Below are 17,197 nucleotides of genomic sequence, written 5' to 3' on the forward strand. Positions count from 1 at the left end.
ACCCAAATCTCATCTTGAATTGTAGCACCCATAATGCCCACTTGTTGTGGGAGGGACCCGGTGGGAGATAATGGAATCATGGGGCAGATTTTCCCCCATACTGTTCTCATGGTAATAAATACGTTTCGCAAGATCTGATGGTTTTATGAGGGGTTTCCGCTTTCGCTTGGCTGGCTCTCTCTCCTGCCTGCAGCCATGATTGTGAGGCCTTCCCAGCCACGTGAAACTGTGAGTCAATTAAACCTCTTTTTCTTTATAAATTACCCAGTCTCGGGTGTGTCTTTATTAGCAACGTGAGAACAGACTAATCCAGCAGGTTACTAAACCAGTAGAAAAAATAGCTTGAGAGAGCTTGGAAAAGAAACGGATTCTGCTGTTATGGCGATTAGTACTTGGGGCTAGGATAAGGGTCTCTTGCATGCAGACAGGGGCTTGCATAGTTCCATCCTCCCACCGGCAGTGAAGGAGGGAGCGCCCAGGATTTCTTATCAGCCTGCGTGGCACGAGCAAAAGAGGGAGAGATGAGGCTTAAAAACTCTTAGCACTCAAACATTAAGAAATGGAGTCAGGCTCTAATATACCAATCAAAGCCTAGCAGTACGCACTGACTTATTAAATTAAATAAGCAGCATATGACTATGTAGAGCCCTGTGGAAATTGTACATTGTATACCTCTAGTTTGCCCATCATTGTCTGCTGATTTGAGAGCTGGGTGATAGCTTCCTAATCAGAAAGTCCGTGTTTCAGCTCCTTCTTCAAACTTCAACTTTCCTCTATTTTTTTCTTGCAGAAAATTATAAGCATATGCAGAAATGGAATAGTACAGTTAAACCTCCATATGCCCTTCACTTATACTTAACAGTTATTAACTCCTGGCTAATCTTGTTGAATCTATATCCCATACTTATTTATTCTTGTCCTGCATTCTTTTGAAGAAGACAGCAGCTATCATGTTCTTCACCACCTCCATTTCATCTACGGGTATTTCAGGATATGTCTCTACAAGTTTTTTTTCTCTGGTGTACTTTTTACTCCTCTGTGATTCTCACTGAGTCTATCTATTCACCTGTTCAGGATTTGAGCATTCTGAGTTTTCAATCAGATTTAATTCTTACTTTCTGGTTCTCCCACTTCCTAACTATCTGAACTTGAACAAATCGCCCTTTTACAGCATTGTTGCTCTACCCATGAAATGAAGCTAGTGCTATTTACTCATAGGGTTCAGTGTGGTCTAAACAAGACAATATGTAATAAAATTCTCTACATGTAGACAGTGCTCAACAGAGGGTAGCAATTATGTTATTATTATTGTTGTTGCTATTATTTTTTGAGGGGTTATCTGGAGGTGGTATACAATGTTAGTTTTGGGGAAAGAAGGTGAGGTCAGGAGGAATGTTGATATTTGTGATGGACAGTTTAGACTTGGGGAATAACTCCTGGTTATTTCTCTATCAATGAGGAATATTGATATTCATGTGAGGGAGAGTTTAGATTTGGGTATCTACCATCAGTTTAAAAGAGAATATTCTCATAAAATATCTATATACATATTTGTTCACATAAGAGGAACATCACTGGTTTAGTTTTCCCATCCAATAAGGAAAAATGATAGACTTCTTTATAGCCTTAGGGCCAACACCAGCTGGTGAGAACAACTTTTCAGCTTCTTTCTTCTGGCACCTGCCTCCAAGTGGCTCTCCATCAATGAACCTGGTACTTTTAGAATACTTTCTCAGGTCTCCCTGCAGAATCACTTCATGATACCCAGAGGTTCAAATGGTGCCTCTAAATGGCACTCAAGTCAGTGAATCTTGGTGTCTATTCTAAGAACCCAGCCACAGCCAGTCTTGATTGCATCATGTCTCATGTTGGGATAAACTCCAATATGTAAGAACATTTACTTCCACCTTGAGAAATTAGCTACCCACTGAGTGGGCAACCATCTCCATTTGCTTTGTGAATATGCATTATTTTTAAATGGAGTCTTTTTCCCCTCCAGGGCAGATCTTGAACCTTCTGGATGAGCTGAGATTGGCTAATGATACCCTCATCTACTTCACATCAGACCAGGGAGCACATGTAGAAGAAGTGTCTTCCAAAGGAGAAATTCATGGCGGAAGTAATGGGATCTATAAAGGTGAGAAATGCTGGGATGGACAAGCTCTTGCCTCTCAGCTCATCCGCTGGTCACTTTTTTCTTGATTTTAGAGCTTTTCCATAGTTCTTCTGCTACTTTGCAATAGGTAGGACTTCCTTGTGTCATGGAGACAGTCGGAAGGCCAAAGTGACCATTTCTGTTCTGGTTCCCACAGAATTTAAAAGCCCACATCTTGTGTCAAGACATTAGAATGAGAGTACGTATCTCCAAATGTAAATGCAGCCTCATATAATGTAACTGATTAAAACAAGAATTCCTCTACCCCTATGTGTAGATTTCCTGTCACTACTGTAACAAATTGACACAAACTTATGGGCTTAAAACAAATTTATGAACTTACAGTTCTAGAAGTCAGAAGTTCAAGATGGATATCTCACTGGTCTGAAATTGAGACGTCTGTAGGGCCTTCTACAAGCTCTTGGGGGGAATCTGTTTCCTTGGCTTTTTCAGCTTCTGGGGACTTCCCACTTTCCTTGGCTCATGGCCCCTTCTTCCATGTGGAAAGCTAACAATTCATTGTCTTCAAACCTCCGTGTCTGTGTCCGATCTTTGCTTCCATAATCTCATCTCCTTCACTTACTCTGACACCCCTGCCTCCCTCTTATGAGGACCCTTGAGATTACGTTCAGCCCACTTGGATAATCCCACATCATCTTCCCATCTCAAGATCATGAACTTAATCTGCAAAGTCTCTTTTGCCATGGGGTGTAACATATTCACAGGTTACAGGGATTAGGACAAGGGCATCTTTGGGGAGACCATTATTCTGCCTACATGAACCCACGATAGTATTTTGAGCTGACACTTCTTTTTTAAAATTTTTTTTTGCAGCATTAGCTGAGCCACTTTCATGGTGGATTGGGCATCATGCTAGTCATTGGAGATATTTGATGGACTCAGCTACTGGCTTGTATAGTGTGTGCTCTGCCAATATAAGATAGACATATATATTGTCTAATATATACATTTAGACATATCTTATGTACTTAGACATAGCTAATATTTAATGTCTATATACATTAGACATATCTAATGTCTATCTTATATGACAGACATTACATGACACACACCGTGGCACATTTCATAAAGTGATATGATACCTAAAAGGGTGTATTTGTGCTAAGGGTTAGGACTCCCCAGCCAAATCTGCAGTGGATATGAGTTGAAGGTACAAGAAGAGATGATGCCTGAACCAAAAGGGGAGGGTGAATCACAGTTTACCTGCAAAGATATGAAAGGATGATATAGAGAATGCTTTTATCTATCAATTTGTTTAGAAATATTGATTATCTTCTGTGTATCTTGCATTGGGCCAGACACAACAGTACATATATAACATGGTGTCTGCCCTGAAGGAAGTCATGTTGAGCTGGTAGGTGGGTGGGTAGATGATGACGTGAAGCCTGGGAAGACCCAGTGCAATTTGACAAGGGCGCTAACACTTGCATGCACAAGATACTAATGGCACAAGGGGAAGGAGAGCCTCACTTGGCTGAGGGGTTCCCAGGAATGTTTGCAAAGGAGACGCAGCTAGAAAGGAGGTCACCAGTGGGTCTGTGCCTCTGCTCTCTCTCCCCTTCTATCTCTTTCTGCCCTTCCAACCCCTTGCTCTCTTTTGTCATGCTGGAAAGAAGGAGAAGCAGCAAACAGCTTGTTCTGCAAACTGCAAGGAGCTCAGTAAGGCCAGATTACACCATACCTGAGGCAAAGAGAAATAGTCCTCTGTAGTCTATCCCTCAGGCTGCAGGTAGCTTATGAAGCCTTACGCTTCTATTTACATCTCTATGTGCACATCTGGAGCCCCATGACCAGCTGAGCACCCAGGGGCAGGAACCGTCTCCTACACCTTTTGTTACCTGGCACCTAGCACAAAAAGATGCCTGTTAGGTGCATCTGGACAACCTTCATAGGCTGCTCAGACCTCCTTCCAGCCCCTTCCTTTAGGTCTCGTTGTTACCTTGATCAATGCAGGACACATGATCAATATGTAATGTGGGTTTGATTAATGAACCAGTGTGTTTAATCTGAACAGGATTAACCCCAGTAGGCTATCACTCTTTCAGCCCTTCTCTGTGTGCCATGTTACTTTAAAAGTAGTAAAAAGTGGAAACATGTATTCCTAATATATGAAGACTTGGTGTTACCAGGCTGAACTGGGGTCCACTCACCCAGCGCAGTAAGGCCAAACATCCACACCGAGGTTTTGCAGTGGGAGAAAGGAGGGTGTTTACTTGCAGGCTTCCAAGCAAGTAGAATGAGGCCTCTCTCACTTAAGATTCCACTCCCCCAGTGGTTTGCAAGCAAAGGTTTTTAAAGCCTGGGAGGCAGAGGCTACAGGCAAAGTCATAAGTCTATACATGGAGGTTATACATTGGTTTGACCTAAAAAGGCAGGACATCCCAAAGAAGGCCGCCCACAGGTCATAGGTGGCTTCAAAGATTCCCTGATTTGCGATTGGTTTAAGAAGTGAAGCTTTGTCTGAAAATTTGGGGTCAGCAAAAACAAACATATCTGGCCTGTGGGCATGGCTTCCTCCAGGCCCCTTGGGAAGAAATTTGGAACAAAGAATGTCAGTCAGAGTTCAGTCCTCAGATCCTCTTTACCTGGAGCCTAGGTGCCAGCAGATGGCATTTTCCATTTGGAAGGGGTCCACTTTCTGAAAAACAACTATGGGACATATGTTAAAGTGTTATCTGTAGTTATTACAGGGAACCAAACATTTTATGGCTCTGACTTCCTTGTCTATTATTTTACTCTATGATTACCTTCTTGCTTATCAGTTGCTCATTTACTTTTCAAAGCTAGCTAGGTGCCTGGAATTTTCTTTGAAGGAACTCAAGATTTTTCCTTATTTCCCTGCCTGGGGGAGTCCAGCAGGCCCCTAAGAGGGGTCCCTGCTCCATCTCATTGGTGTTTCAGTCTTATTTTCACAAGGCTATAACCTGTGTGGAGAGAGTTGTTTTTATTTCATTTTGTAGATGCCAGCGTCCCTAAAGACTGGAGTTCCAGGCTGCATTCCACGCTGTAGTTCATCCATTCATTCATTCTCTCTCTTAGTGCCTGTTCAGTTCCAAAATAGCTTAGCAGCTGCCGAGGAGGAGACGTGTACATCAATCACAATTCTAGAAGTGGCTGGAGAGTAATAGTTACTTAAGAAAGTTGCATATGGAAGGCTGTAGAGCCTCAGGGCAGGGAGAGGGGACCCCTGACTGACAATCCCGGGGAAGCTTCATGGGACAGAGAAGGAGCTGCATCACGTTTTGCACAGATAGTTCACCAGGGTTCAGAGACACAAGAGGTATAGATCAGAAAGGGAGCCTCAAGGGTCTTTTTTGTTTTTTTGAGACGGAATTTCGCTCTGTCGCCCAGGCTGGAGTGCAGTGGCGCAATCTCAGCTCACTGCAAGCTCCGCCTCCCGGGTTCACGCGATTCTCCTGCCTCAGCCTCTCCGAGTAGCTGGGACTACAGGCGCCCGCCACCACACCCGGCTAATTTTTTGTATTTTTTATTAGAGACGGGGTTTCACCGTGGTCTCGATCTCCTGACCTCATGATCCGCCTGCCTCGGCCTCCCAAAGTGCTGGGATTACAAGCGTGAGCCACCGCGCCCAGCCAAGGGTCTTGAATAATGGTTGGGAACCTCAGTTTTATCATACAACCCTGCAAGCATGTCAGGAGCTACTCCATGAATTTCTTTTTTTTTAAAGAAATGTATTCGATGTATTAGAAATGTTTTGCTTGCATGCTAGAGATATCATGAATGTGTAACATGATTAATGTCTCAGCCACCGCTCTATTGTAAAGTATTATCCTTTTGTCAAACTTATTTGAAATCAAGTTCACAGTGAAACATTGTTAAAATACAATGCCCTAAAAGGAAGATGGGGTTTCCTTCTAGTTATGGGAAGTAGGCTTCTGAGTGTCAAGATACCTTGTACTCTAGAGCTGCAAACTCAAACACATACCTGTGGTTTATGCAGACACAGAGAAATCATAGGATTTAACACCCTGTTTAAAATAGCATCCTTTTCTAAACAATCATGACTTCTACTGTCCATCAAAACCCTTCAAAGGACTTTGCTATTTGAACTTCTTTTTTTTCCTTTTGAGAGAATCTCACTCTGCCACCCAGGCTATAGTGCAGCGGAGCCGTCTCGGTATTTGAACTTAATGATTCTACTGTATTCCCAAGTCAAATCTGTTTCCCTAGTGAAATCTATGGGCTTCATCAATGACAGAGTGGATAAAGAAAATGTGGTATATATACACCATGGAATACTATGAAGCCATAAAAAAGAATGAGATCATGTCTTTTGTAACTTGGATGGAGCTGGAGGCTATTATCCTTCGCAAACTAATAATGCAGGAACAGAAAATCAAATACCACATGTTCTCACTTATAAGTGAGAGCTAAATGATGAGAACTTATGAACACACAAAAGGAAACAGAGACTGGGGTCTGTTTGAGAGGGGAGGGTGGGAGGAGGGAAAGGAGCAGAAAAGATCACTATTGGGTACTAGGCTTAATACCTGTGTGATTAAATAATTTGTACACCAAACCCCCAAGACAAGACTTTACCTATGTAACAAACCAACCTTCACGTGAATCCCCAAACCTAAAATAAGTTAAACATAAATAAATAAATAAAATAAGATATACCAGACTTCCTGTTAAAAAAAATCTATGGGCTACTTTGGTAGAATGGCTGGGATTAAATCATCCTTCCATTAAATTCAACAGGTTATTCCTTTTAATAAGAGGTACATTACATGTCTGCTGCAGTCTACATTTAAAAAACAATTATCAAATATTCCAGGGGTGAGGGAGTAATAATAGGACTGTTTCATTTCTTTAAGGAAATGACTTTGCAGGATGATTATTCTGTTTAGGTTTGGATATGGGTAAATTTTGTCTTTGTCAAAATGTTCTAGCATAAAGGGAAATTGGGAAATAAGGGTAGGGTCAAATGTATACTTTGGGTATAATTCTGGTCAAAGTTTAGAAATCTTGGCAGTAAGTCCTTTATAGAGTAGTTCCTAAAATATTTCCCTCTGAGATCCTTCTAAAATAAATTTTCTTCTATTGTCCACATACTTTGAATGATTGTGTCAACTTAATAAAACCAATTTTCTAAGGAATAATTTATCTTCCCATTTAATAATTAAGAAATCATTGTCTCCATTAGGGCTTCCACTTAATTTGACTGTGTTCCATACCATGTGATTATGATTTTCATAGACAGCAAGATAAATAAGTAAACCACTGAACATCCCATAGCCTGTGACCCTTTGTAGCTGTTAAATGTAAAATTTTCTGTCAAGGCTGTTGACATTTGAAAATGTTCACATTGCTTCTTTGGGACCTTAGGAGTAGAAACCATTGCTTGAAACTAATAGAGGATTTAAGATTTCTATGCAATCCTTAACTCTTTCTAGGAAATTTAGTGTATGGCTCTCAATTTATGTTCCTGCACCCTGGACAGGTATTGGATCTATTTGGATCAGCCTGGTGGGTGAGTCTTGAGAAGACGCTTCATTCTGCACTTGTATCTGTGTCAAGGCAGTAGAACAGAAAGGAGTTCAAGCCAAGAGTCCTGCAAATTGCAGTTCTCTTATTGAAGGAGCAAGTGGCCCCAGCCCTAGCTTCACTTGTCTGAATCAGGGTTCTAAGCCTTTGAGCCTCTCTTTGCATAAGGAGTTGCAAACAAATTCATGGAAGTTTCTTCTCAACCTTCACTGCAGCAGCTTCTCACCTGATCCACCTCTCAATGTTGGAGACCTCCAGGGCTCTGTCCTGGGCCTCCTTCCCTTTATCTTCACGCTTGCCCTATCTGATGTCATCCAAATCCAGGACGTCATATGACATCTAACTGCAGGGCATCCCACATACAGAGCCGGGACCCTGCTGTGGAGGTCCACATTGCTATGTCCAGCTGCCCACTTGCCACACGACCTGGAAGCTCAGTAGGCATGTCATCTCGGAAAGATGCAAGCTAGACATCAAATGCAAGCTAGCCCAAGCCCACACATGCCCAAATCTGCATGATCTTATTGAATGCTTTACCCCGTAACTGAACCTCAGTGCTACGATATTTGCTAGTTGATGGGCTTGTTTTCTTTTGCCTCTCTTTAACCCCTATGTATCCCATATTTTGGAATCACATCCTATTCACTTTATTTTCTAAGTTTATCTGACATTGGTCATCTTTTGTCAGCTGTATCAATTTTCCATCTTGTCCAGGCCACTGTGGTCTGCCCTTTGGACTTCTCCAGTGTGCTTCTTGGTGGTCTCCCTAATTCTTTGTTCTCACACTCCATTCTCCACCCAGACACTGGAGTGAGCTTTCATAAACATAATGTCAATGTACTCTACTGAATTTCTGAGGACTGACATAACTGTTAGCACCACAAACTGGGCGACTTAAAAACAGCAGAAAGTTGTTTTCTCTCTGTTCTGGGGGCCAGGAGTCTGGAAGCAAGGTGCTGGAAGTGGTGGGCTCCCTACGAAACCTCTAGGGGAGAATCTTTTGTTGTTCTGCCGTTAATTCTTAACCTTCCTTGACTGGTAGATGTATCACTCCAATCTCTGCCTCCACCTTCACATGGCTTTTTTCCTTTCTTCAAACACTCTAATATCAACCAGGCATGGTGGCTCACACCTGTAATCCCAGCACTTTGGGAGCCTGAGATGGGAGGATCACTTGAGCTCAGGAGTCGGAGACCAGCCTGGGCAACATAGTGAGACCTTGTATCTACAAAAAACATGTAAAAATTAGCTGGCTGTTGTGTTGCACACCTGTAGTCCAAGCTACTGAGGAGGCTAGGGTGGGAGGATCACTTGAGCCCAGGAGTTTGAATCTGCAGTGAGCTATGATTGCACCACTGCACTCCAGGCTGGTCAACAGAGTGAGACCCCTGTCTCTACAAAAAAAAAAATTTAAAAAACAAAATTAACCAGGGGTGGTGGTACACATCTGGAGTCCCAGCTACTCAGGAGGCTGAGGTAAGAGGATCGCTTGAGCCCAGGAAGTTGAGGCTGCAGTGAGCTATGATTGCACCACTACACTCCAGCCTGGGCAACAGAGCAAGACCCTGTCTCAAACAAACAAACAAACAGAACAAAAAACCACTCCAATATCTTCTCATCCACTGAAAATACAATGTGAAGTCTGCACCACAGCTGTACAGTTTTCTCCTCCTCTCTTCCTGGCTTTTCCTTGGTCCCCCAACCCCTTCATCTTGTTCCCACCTTAGAGTCTTTGTGTTGGAAACTCATCCTTTCATCTCATCTTTGGATGGATTTTATCTTTCACTCATATGTTGTCTTTGTAAGGTCTCCCTGGACCACCAAATCAAAAGTCCTTGTCTCCTCCCACCACTTTATTCTAATTGCTTGCATCTCTGATATCTTACCTGTTTATTATTTTATTTGCTCATAGTCCTTCTCCCATGGAAGCTGGAATCTGGGCTGCCTCATTCGCCACTGTGTCCTAGTGCCTTGAGTAACCATGGAGTAGGCATTCAATAAGAACTTACTGAATGAGTAGGGATATGGTTTGGCTGTGTCCCCATCAAAATCTTATCTTGAATTGTAGCTCCCATAATCCCCACATGTCATGGGAGGCACCCGGTCAGAGGTAATTGAATCATAGGGGCAGGTCTTTCCTGTGCTGTTCTGGTAATAGTGAATAAGTCTCATGAGATCTGATGGTTTTATAAAGGGCAGTTCCCCTTCACACACTCTCTTGCCTGATGCCATGTAAGACGTGCCTTTGCTTCTCCCTCACCTCCCACCATGATTGTGAGGCCCCCTAGCCATGTGGAACTGTGAGTCCATTAAAACTTGTTCTTTATAAATTACCTAGTCTCGGATATTTCTTCATAGAAGTATGAAAATGGACTAATACAAATAGTGAACACTTCTCAGATTTCTCTTCCTTCTGTCTCCTTCTCTCCCTATTTCTTCCCTTTCTCCTAAAATATCCCTTAGATGGGACCAGAATAGCTTCCTTAAGATTTTCTTTTAGTTGAGTTTAGAGTTGTTTGCCTTTTCCTCATACTACAAGCTTTCCTTATTCTCAGAACAGAACAGTTAAACTCATATGTCTGGCTTCATTTCCATCCCTCTCCCAAGTCAAGGTCACCCTGAAGGAGGCTCTTCCTCCCTTTCTCTCTGCCTACAGGCAAGTAATAAATGTCAATGGAATGGATAAATTAACTCTATAGATGGCTTCTGCAGAAGTGTGGGGGTGGGGGATCATATTTTCCAGGGTGTTCAAGAATATAGACTTTTTTTTCATGTGCAGAGAAATGCTTTTAAAATTCCCTGATGGCTGCATGGAAGGCACTGCTCTTCGGGCATTTTTTCCTTACCTTAAGGCCAAATTCCAAACACGTGGCTTGAGTCCATGTCACTTATGAGTTGCTTCTTACAGTCACTGATTTTGACACCTCTTTCTGTCATTCAATAACACAGCTTTCTGAGAGCAATTGATAGTTTTATTGTGAGAGAAAAATAGTAGCGACTGACTCTAGTAGATTATTACAAGGTAGTTATGTTCAAATGATGTTGGCAAACATTGTCATTGGCTTTCCAAGAGTAGGCAAAGCTGCCCCTTCCTGCTAGTGTCAGTATTTAGTCCTCCAGCAGGTATCCACAGGCTTTTCACCTTTGAAAGAAGATCACATCAGTCTCGTTTATGTGTTCATGCATTTGGTTCAATTTTACCGACATGCATTTATATATTGATTCTATAGAACATGCCAGGCACAGGGCTAGCTGATAGGGTATAAAGGCAAAGAATAAAGGGTCTCCGACTGCTACTAATTTACATTCTACTAGAAGCTAGTAGCTTAAATTCTACTAAAAGACAGAATGCCTCTAAATTCTACTAGTTTTTAGGATAGAGATATAAGAGACCACTTCAGTGTAATGTACTGGTAAGGGAACTGTTAAAGAATGGTAAAGGCAGTTAGCCCAACTTGGGAATTCAGAGAACCTTCCAGGAGGAGCTGACATTTTGCAGGTTGACGTTTTGCATTGTTGGCTAGCAGAGGACGGGTGGGAAGTACACAGTAGGCAGGTGTGAAATACTTATGGGGAGTGAAAAAGCAGCTCAGTATTCCTAGGGATGAAAATGTAGCTGGGCGCAGTGGCTCATACCTGTAATTTCATCACTTTGGGAGGCCAAGGCAGAAGGATCGCTTGAGCCCAGGAGTTCGAGACCAGTCTGGGCAGCATAGTTAGACCCCATCTCTGACAAACAGATTTAAAAATTAGTCAGATGTGATGGCATGTGCTTGTAGTCCAGCTACTCCAGAGGCCTGAGATGGGAGGATCAGTGGAGCCTGGGAGGTAGAGGCTGCAGTGAGACTTGATTGCATCACTGCACTCCAGCCTGGGTAACAAAGTGAGATCCTGTCTCAAAAAAAAAGTGTGAGCAAGGACTGACAGTGTCAGGTGATGGAGACTTGGTATCATGTCCGGGCATTGAGCTCTGCCTTGGGGGTTATCTGAGCTGGGAGTAGGGACCAGACAGATGGGTTAACATTAGTGAACACCCTGAAAATGGAAGGGCCATTTGGAATGATTGGGACTGTCCACTTCAGCAGAAAATGCAACTGCTGGATCACCACCATCTCAGGCATTGCCACAGGCAGAGTGATTTGATTGCACTGGCTTCAGTTGACAAAATGTATGACCTTAATACTACACAGTTAAATGTGGCAGAGCTTGCACCTGTTGTTGAAAAAGTCACATGGACAGGCAGGAGATTGTGATACCATCATTGGAGGCTTGAATTTCTCACTTTTGAGATGGGCAAGATTGAAGTTGTGTGGTCGAGCGTTCTCTGCGGGAGAGAAAGGTTGGGATTCTGGGACAGCAAAGAGGTGGGAAAGTGAGAAGGATGTGGCCACGGTGGGTACACTGGGCTCTGTGAGGGCAGGGAGTGGGCATAGCTCATGCTTATGGGCTCATTTTCTTTGATGACATGCAGGGAGAGTTTCTCTTTTGATAGTCAAAGGTCAAGCTGTTTAGTATATGACTCTTGTGGAGAAAATTTTAGGAATGCAATGTATTAGGGAAATGAAACATTTAGCAAAATAGAGACCAGAAGAGGTTAGAAATAGGAATCTGTAATCACATTCACCTCTAGGCTTCTGTTTTTTTCCCACAGCAATACGCTTCATTGATTAATTCATTATCTCATTTGTTTCACAAAATATATTGAGTACCATCTATTTGGAAGGGATTTCACTATTACTTTAGTTGATTTAACAGTGCATTAGACAGTTTGTTCTCAAATACTGTTGATCCTGTTGGAATGAGACATGCATAGAATTGGTTGTCATATGTCCCATAAACTTGAACTTGAAAAATACTGTGGAAATTGAAAGTAGGAAAATAATACGTGATCATAGAAGGCTTAATGAAATCGGAGAGGCTTGTTATCTGGGCTTTTAAGGAGCTTTGTAAATGATTTGGGTGTGGGGGCTGTATTAGGGTTCTCTGGAGGAACAGGACTAATAGGATAGATGTCTATATGAAAGGGAGTTTATTAGGAGAATTGACTCACACAATCACAAGGTGAAGTCCCACAATGGGCTGTCTGCAAGCTGAGAAGCCAGGAAGCAGTCCAAGTTCTGAAACCTCAAAAGTAGGGAAGCTGATGATAGTGCAGCCTTCAGTCTGTGGTCGAAGGTCTGAGAGCCCCTGGCAAATCACTGGTGTAAGCCCAGGAATCCAAAAGCTGAAGAACTTGGAGTCTGATGTTCAAGGACAGGAAGCATCCAGCATGGGAGAAAGATGTAGGCTGTAAGACTCAGCCAGTCTAGTCCTTCCACGTTCTTCTGCTTGCTTTATCCTAGCCACATGGGCAGCTGATGAGATGGTGCCCACCCAGATTGGGGGTGGGTCTGCCTCTCCCAGCCCACTGACTCAAATGTTAATCTCTTTTGGCAACACCTTCACAGACACAGCCAGAAACAATACTTTACATCCTTCAATCCAATCAAGTTGACACTCAATATTAACCATCCCAGGGTCAAACCCTGGCAGAGCAACCATTAAGAAGGAGCAGCAGAACTTTCCGGAGAGCAGAGGATGAGCTGTTGACCAGGACATTTTCGTGGGACTCAGCTCAACCAAGGTGTGATATTGGAAAGGTGGACCCCAGTCAGGACATGGTTAGCTTCGCATTCCAGAGTAAGATATATTTTTTAGTTTTTCATTCTTGCAGACAATATTAAGTAGGAGTTCAATTAAGTGACAAGAAAAATGTTAGTAGACGTTGCTGTGACACTTCCCCCCGATGCTGAAGGATTTAATATTATGGAGTAAGGTCCAAGTTGGTGGGCTCACCCCACCCCAAAAAATCAAAATTTAGTAAATTAGAACAGGACTGGCCTAGCTGTAGCATGTGGGCCTAATGCAAACCAGCCCTTGATTTTCTAAATAAAGTTTTATTGAAACCCAGCTGTGCTCATTTGTGGATGTCTCATTCCTGGCTGCTCCTTAATTACAACAGCAGAGTTGAGTAGTTGAGAAAGCCACCCAAAGAGCCTGAAATATTTACTATCCGGCTCTTTAGAGAAAAAGTTTGCCAACCCTTGACTTAGATTCCTTAGCAGTTGGACGTATTGCTTGAGGAGTCATTCTTAATCATTTGAGCTGTGTCAATTAATTTTAAGGATATTCTTCAATTCTTGACATGCTATTTAGGAACTGATATCACCAGGTTCCTTATTTTTGCCTTCATAATAGGTGGGTAATACGTCGGTGAAACCTGAAAAATATTGTTATATTTCCCATCTGCAATTCATGGGTTTTAGTCTTTGGCATGAATAAATCAAGGAGAGTGTAAAATGTAGCATCTTGGGTGAGAAAACATTTCATGTGAATTATCATCACACGCTTCAACGGGGTTTGCCTCAATTCAGAGAATTAGTGTTATCTCAGATGGGAAGATTTGAGGAGAAAAATGAAAAACAGAATATTTCATAAAACTCTGCCCAGATCAAGCATAAGAATGACTAGCATATGCTCTTGCCATTAAAAGTGATTTGACCTGCTGTGTGGTAGCAGTCAGAAGGACAAAAATAGAAGCCTGGTTTGCAAACAGCTGTTTCTAACAAGAGTCTGAGTAAATTGTAGAAGAATCCTTGCTACGCTTGCCTAGAGAGATTGAGTAACAGCCATCATCCTTCTGTGATGAGAACATCATCACAACATGCCATCAAGATGTTAAAAGTGTGAATTGGACAATTACTCTACAAAATTTTAAACTTAGACCATGGCTTTTTCTCTGCTCATAAATTTTCAGAAAAAATAATTCATACTCCTTCACCTGTTTTTTTTTCTTTCCCCCATATCCCATTCTCCAACTTTCCTAAGTTTATTTCTCCTTCAAAACCCAAGTCAAAATCTATTGGCACAGGGCAGGTTTGCCCAGGTAAAAGACATTTCTTTTGATTTTTGTTGGTGTTTAATCAGAGTTATCTGTGGGCATATCTTTTTGTTTCTTTGTTTGTTTGAGGCAGGGTTTCACTTTGTCACCCAGGCTAGAGTGCAGTGGCATGATCACAGCTCACTATGGCCTCAACCTCCCAGGCTTACTCAATCCTCCTGCCTCAGCCTCCCGTGTAGCTGGGACTAGAGGCTGCACCACCATGCCTGGCTAACTTTTTTATTTCTTATTTTTTGTAGAGACTAGGTCTCACTATGTTGCCCAGGCTGGTCTCAAACCCTGACCTCAAGTGATCCTCCTACCTCGGTCTCCCAAAGTGTTGGGATTACAGGTGTGAGCCACTGTGCCTGGCCTGTGGATATATCTGAGCTGTCTTTTGAGACCTTTAATTTCTGTAGGGCAAGGTCCCTGTTCACTGTGTTCTCTCTGGGATTCTGTTGGCATACAGTCAGAGTTCTCAGTGGGTATTATCTGAGCTATCTTTTGAGGCTGTGAGTTTCTGTAGGGCGTAATCTCCATTGTATATCTTTGTGTCCCATTTGGGGATGTGAAAATCAGTAAAGCCTAGCATTTGGCAAGACAGGTTCTAGAACTATACCTAATACCATCAATTACTGGCTGTGTAACCATTGCCAAAGTTTTCTTGGCTGTGAAATGGGTTACTTGCCTTGCAGAGTGATGGTGAGAATCAAGAGTTAATAAAGTCACGAGTTTGAATGGTTTGGGGAACATGTGAAACTCCATCATTAATCCTGATCATAGCAAGTCATTGCTTATTAAATGTCTGCTGAATGAATGAAGCATCCTGTGTCCACCCTCTGAGTTCCTCTGAACTCTGCTCGATGATAATGTGAGTGGTGCCCGAGAGAGCAGATTTCGGTGCTTTTTCAGCCTGACAGACACATTTGGCGCATCTTGCTTTCCACACAATATCGCAGGAGGAAGGAGACTCAAAGCTACACCATCTGACAAGCAAGGGCACTTGCTCATCAACACATGCCTGCAAATGTGTGATCATGCTTCCTCCAGCATGTTTTTCCATAGGCAGTGTGTGCTCGGATGTGTTTATCATCTGTTAAAAAAATTTTTAAACATTTTTTTGCCATGACTGTTGTAAAAACTCTCCCTTTATAGCTTTAGAAAATTGCACAAGATTATGTTTATGGGTACATTTCTTTAGGACCTGAATATAGACTCAGAACTATTAATACAAGATGGGAATCTCGTGATGTTCCACATAGTGGGTTCAGAGCTTCCAACAGATCGTTTCTCGAGTTTGACAATTTGTTAACACTAGCTGCAGATGAAACCATGCCTGGTGCTACCATTCAGGTGGTCAGTAGGTGGCTAGATCTAGGGGCTACAGGCACAGCTGCCCCCATAGTCCCGTGCCTGCAATAGAGGTGCTCTGTGCATCTTACCTGAGCAGGGTTAAGGTACTTCTTTGCACCTAAGCAGAAGTATTGCCACCAGGTGGCCATTTGTGGCTTGGGGCTCCTTTGGGAATCTGGAATCTCTGGCAGGCTATGATATTTCCAGGGCCTCTGCAGGAGATTTGTTTTATTTTGTTTTGTTTTCAGAGTGGTTATACATCAAGCCATGTTCTCATAAGATGTCTCTTCCATCACCTGGAGTTCTGGGATATTAGCAAATTCCTCAGAGGGGAATAGATCACTGGCACTTGGGTTGTAAAATACACAGGCATTGGATGTGCCTGTGGATTTTTGTGAAACTATGTGCTTTGTTTTCTGTTTTTTAAGACGTGACGTCTCTCTCTGTCACCCAGACTGGAGTGCAGGGGCACAATCACAGCTCACTGTAGCCTCAAGCTCCCAGGTTCAAGCAGTCCTCCCCCCTCAGCCTCCTGAGTAGCTGGGACTACAGGTGTGTGCCACCACACCTGGCTATTTTTTAAAATTATTATTATTTTTTTTTTTTGTAGAGATGGCATCTCACCATGGTGCCAAGACTGGTCTTGGACTCCTGGTCTCAAGCAACCCACCTGTCTAGGCCTCTCAAAGTGCTGGAATTACAGACATGAGCCACTGCACCTAGCCACTATTTGCTGTTTAAGGGCCATGTTTTTCAGCCACTCTCTCACGTGGCTCTACAGCCAGGTGCATCCCTTGGCTTCCCCTAGTGAGCCCCTAGTAAACCATCCTCAGACATTGCCTTTCACCTTAAAGATGATGTACAGATCAACTCCTGGGAGGGTACGAAATTCGCTCGGTGCCTCAGTCCTTAATTCTACTGTTCACATGTACCTTTCTGAGTTTCTACATAGGGTGTAGAAACTAAATGTGGTTTACAAATATGGTGTGATCCTCTTCTCTCAGGACATAGGCAACTTGGCACCAGTGCTCTTGCTGCAATGATAAAGTGATGTTGGAGAACTGTTTAAATTCACAGGCTTTGGAGTCAGTCAGACAAACCTGGATTTGTATCTGTAACTCTACCGCTTACTAAATAAGTGACCATCAGCACATAACTGAAGTTCTCTCAGCCTCAGATTGTGCAACTATTTTATATATATATATATTATATATATTTTTTATTTTTTATGTATATCTATA

The 17,197-nt window shown here is 42.6% G+C and overlaps 1 protein-coding gene across 14 annotated transcripts in view; it reads left to right on the plus strand.

Annotated features, from left to right (window-relative positions):
• STS (steroid sulfatase) overlaps positions 1-17,197 on the plus strand; it is a 352,626-nt gene that overhangs the window by 153,892 nt on the left and 181,537 nt on the right. For all 14 annotated transcript variants that reach the window (XM_063635331.1, XM_055269311.2, XM_063635339.1 and 11 more), the window contains one exon: positions 2,000-2,137. In XM_063635331.1, the coding sequence (XP_063491401.1) occupies positions 2,000-2,137 (138 nt within the window). The remainder of the gene's footprint in view (positions 1-1,999; positions 2,138-17,197) is intronic.

Source organism: Symphalangus syndactylus, chromosome X, assembly GCF_028878055.3.
Source record: "Symphalangus syndactylus isolate Jambi chromosome X, NHGRI_mSymSyn1-v2.1_pri, whole genome shotgun sequence".
Taxonomy (NCBI): Eukaryota; Metazoa; Chordata; class Mammalia; order Primates; family Hylobatidae; genus Symphalangus; species Symphalangus syndactylus.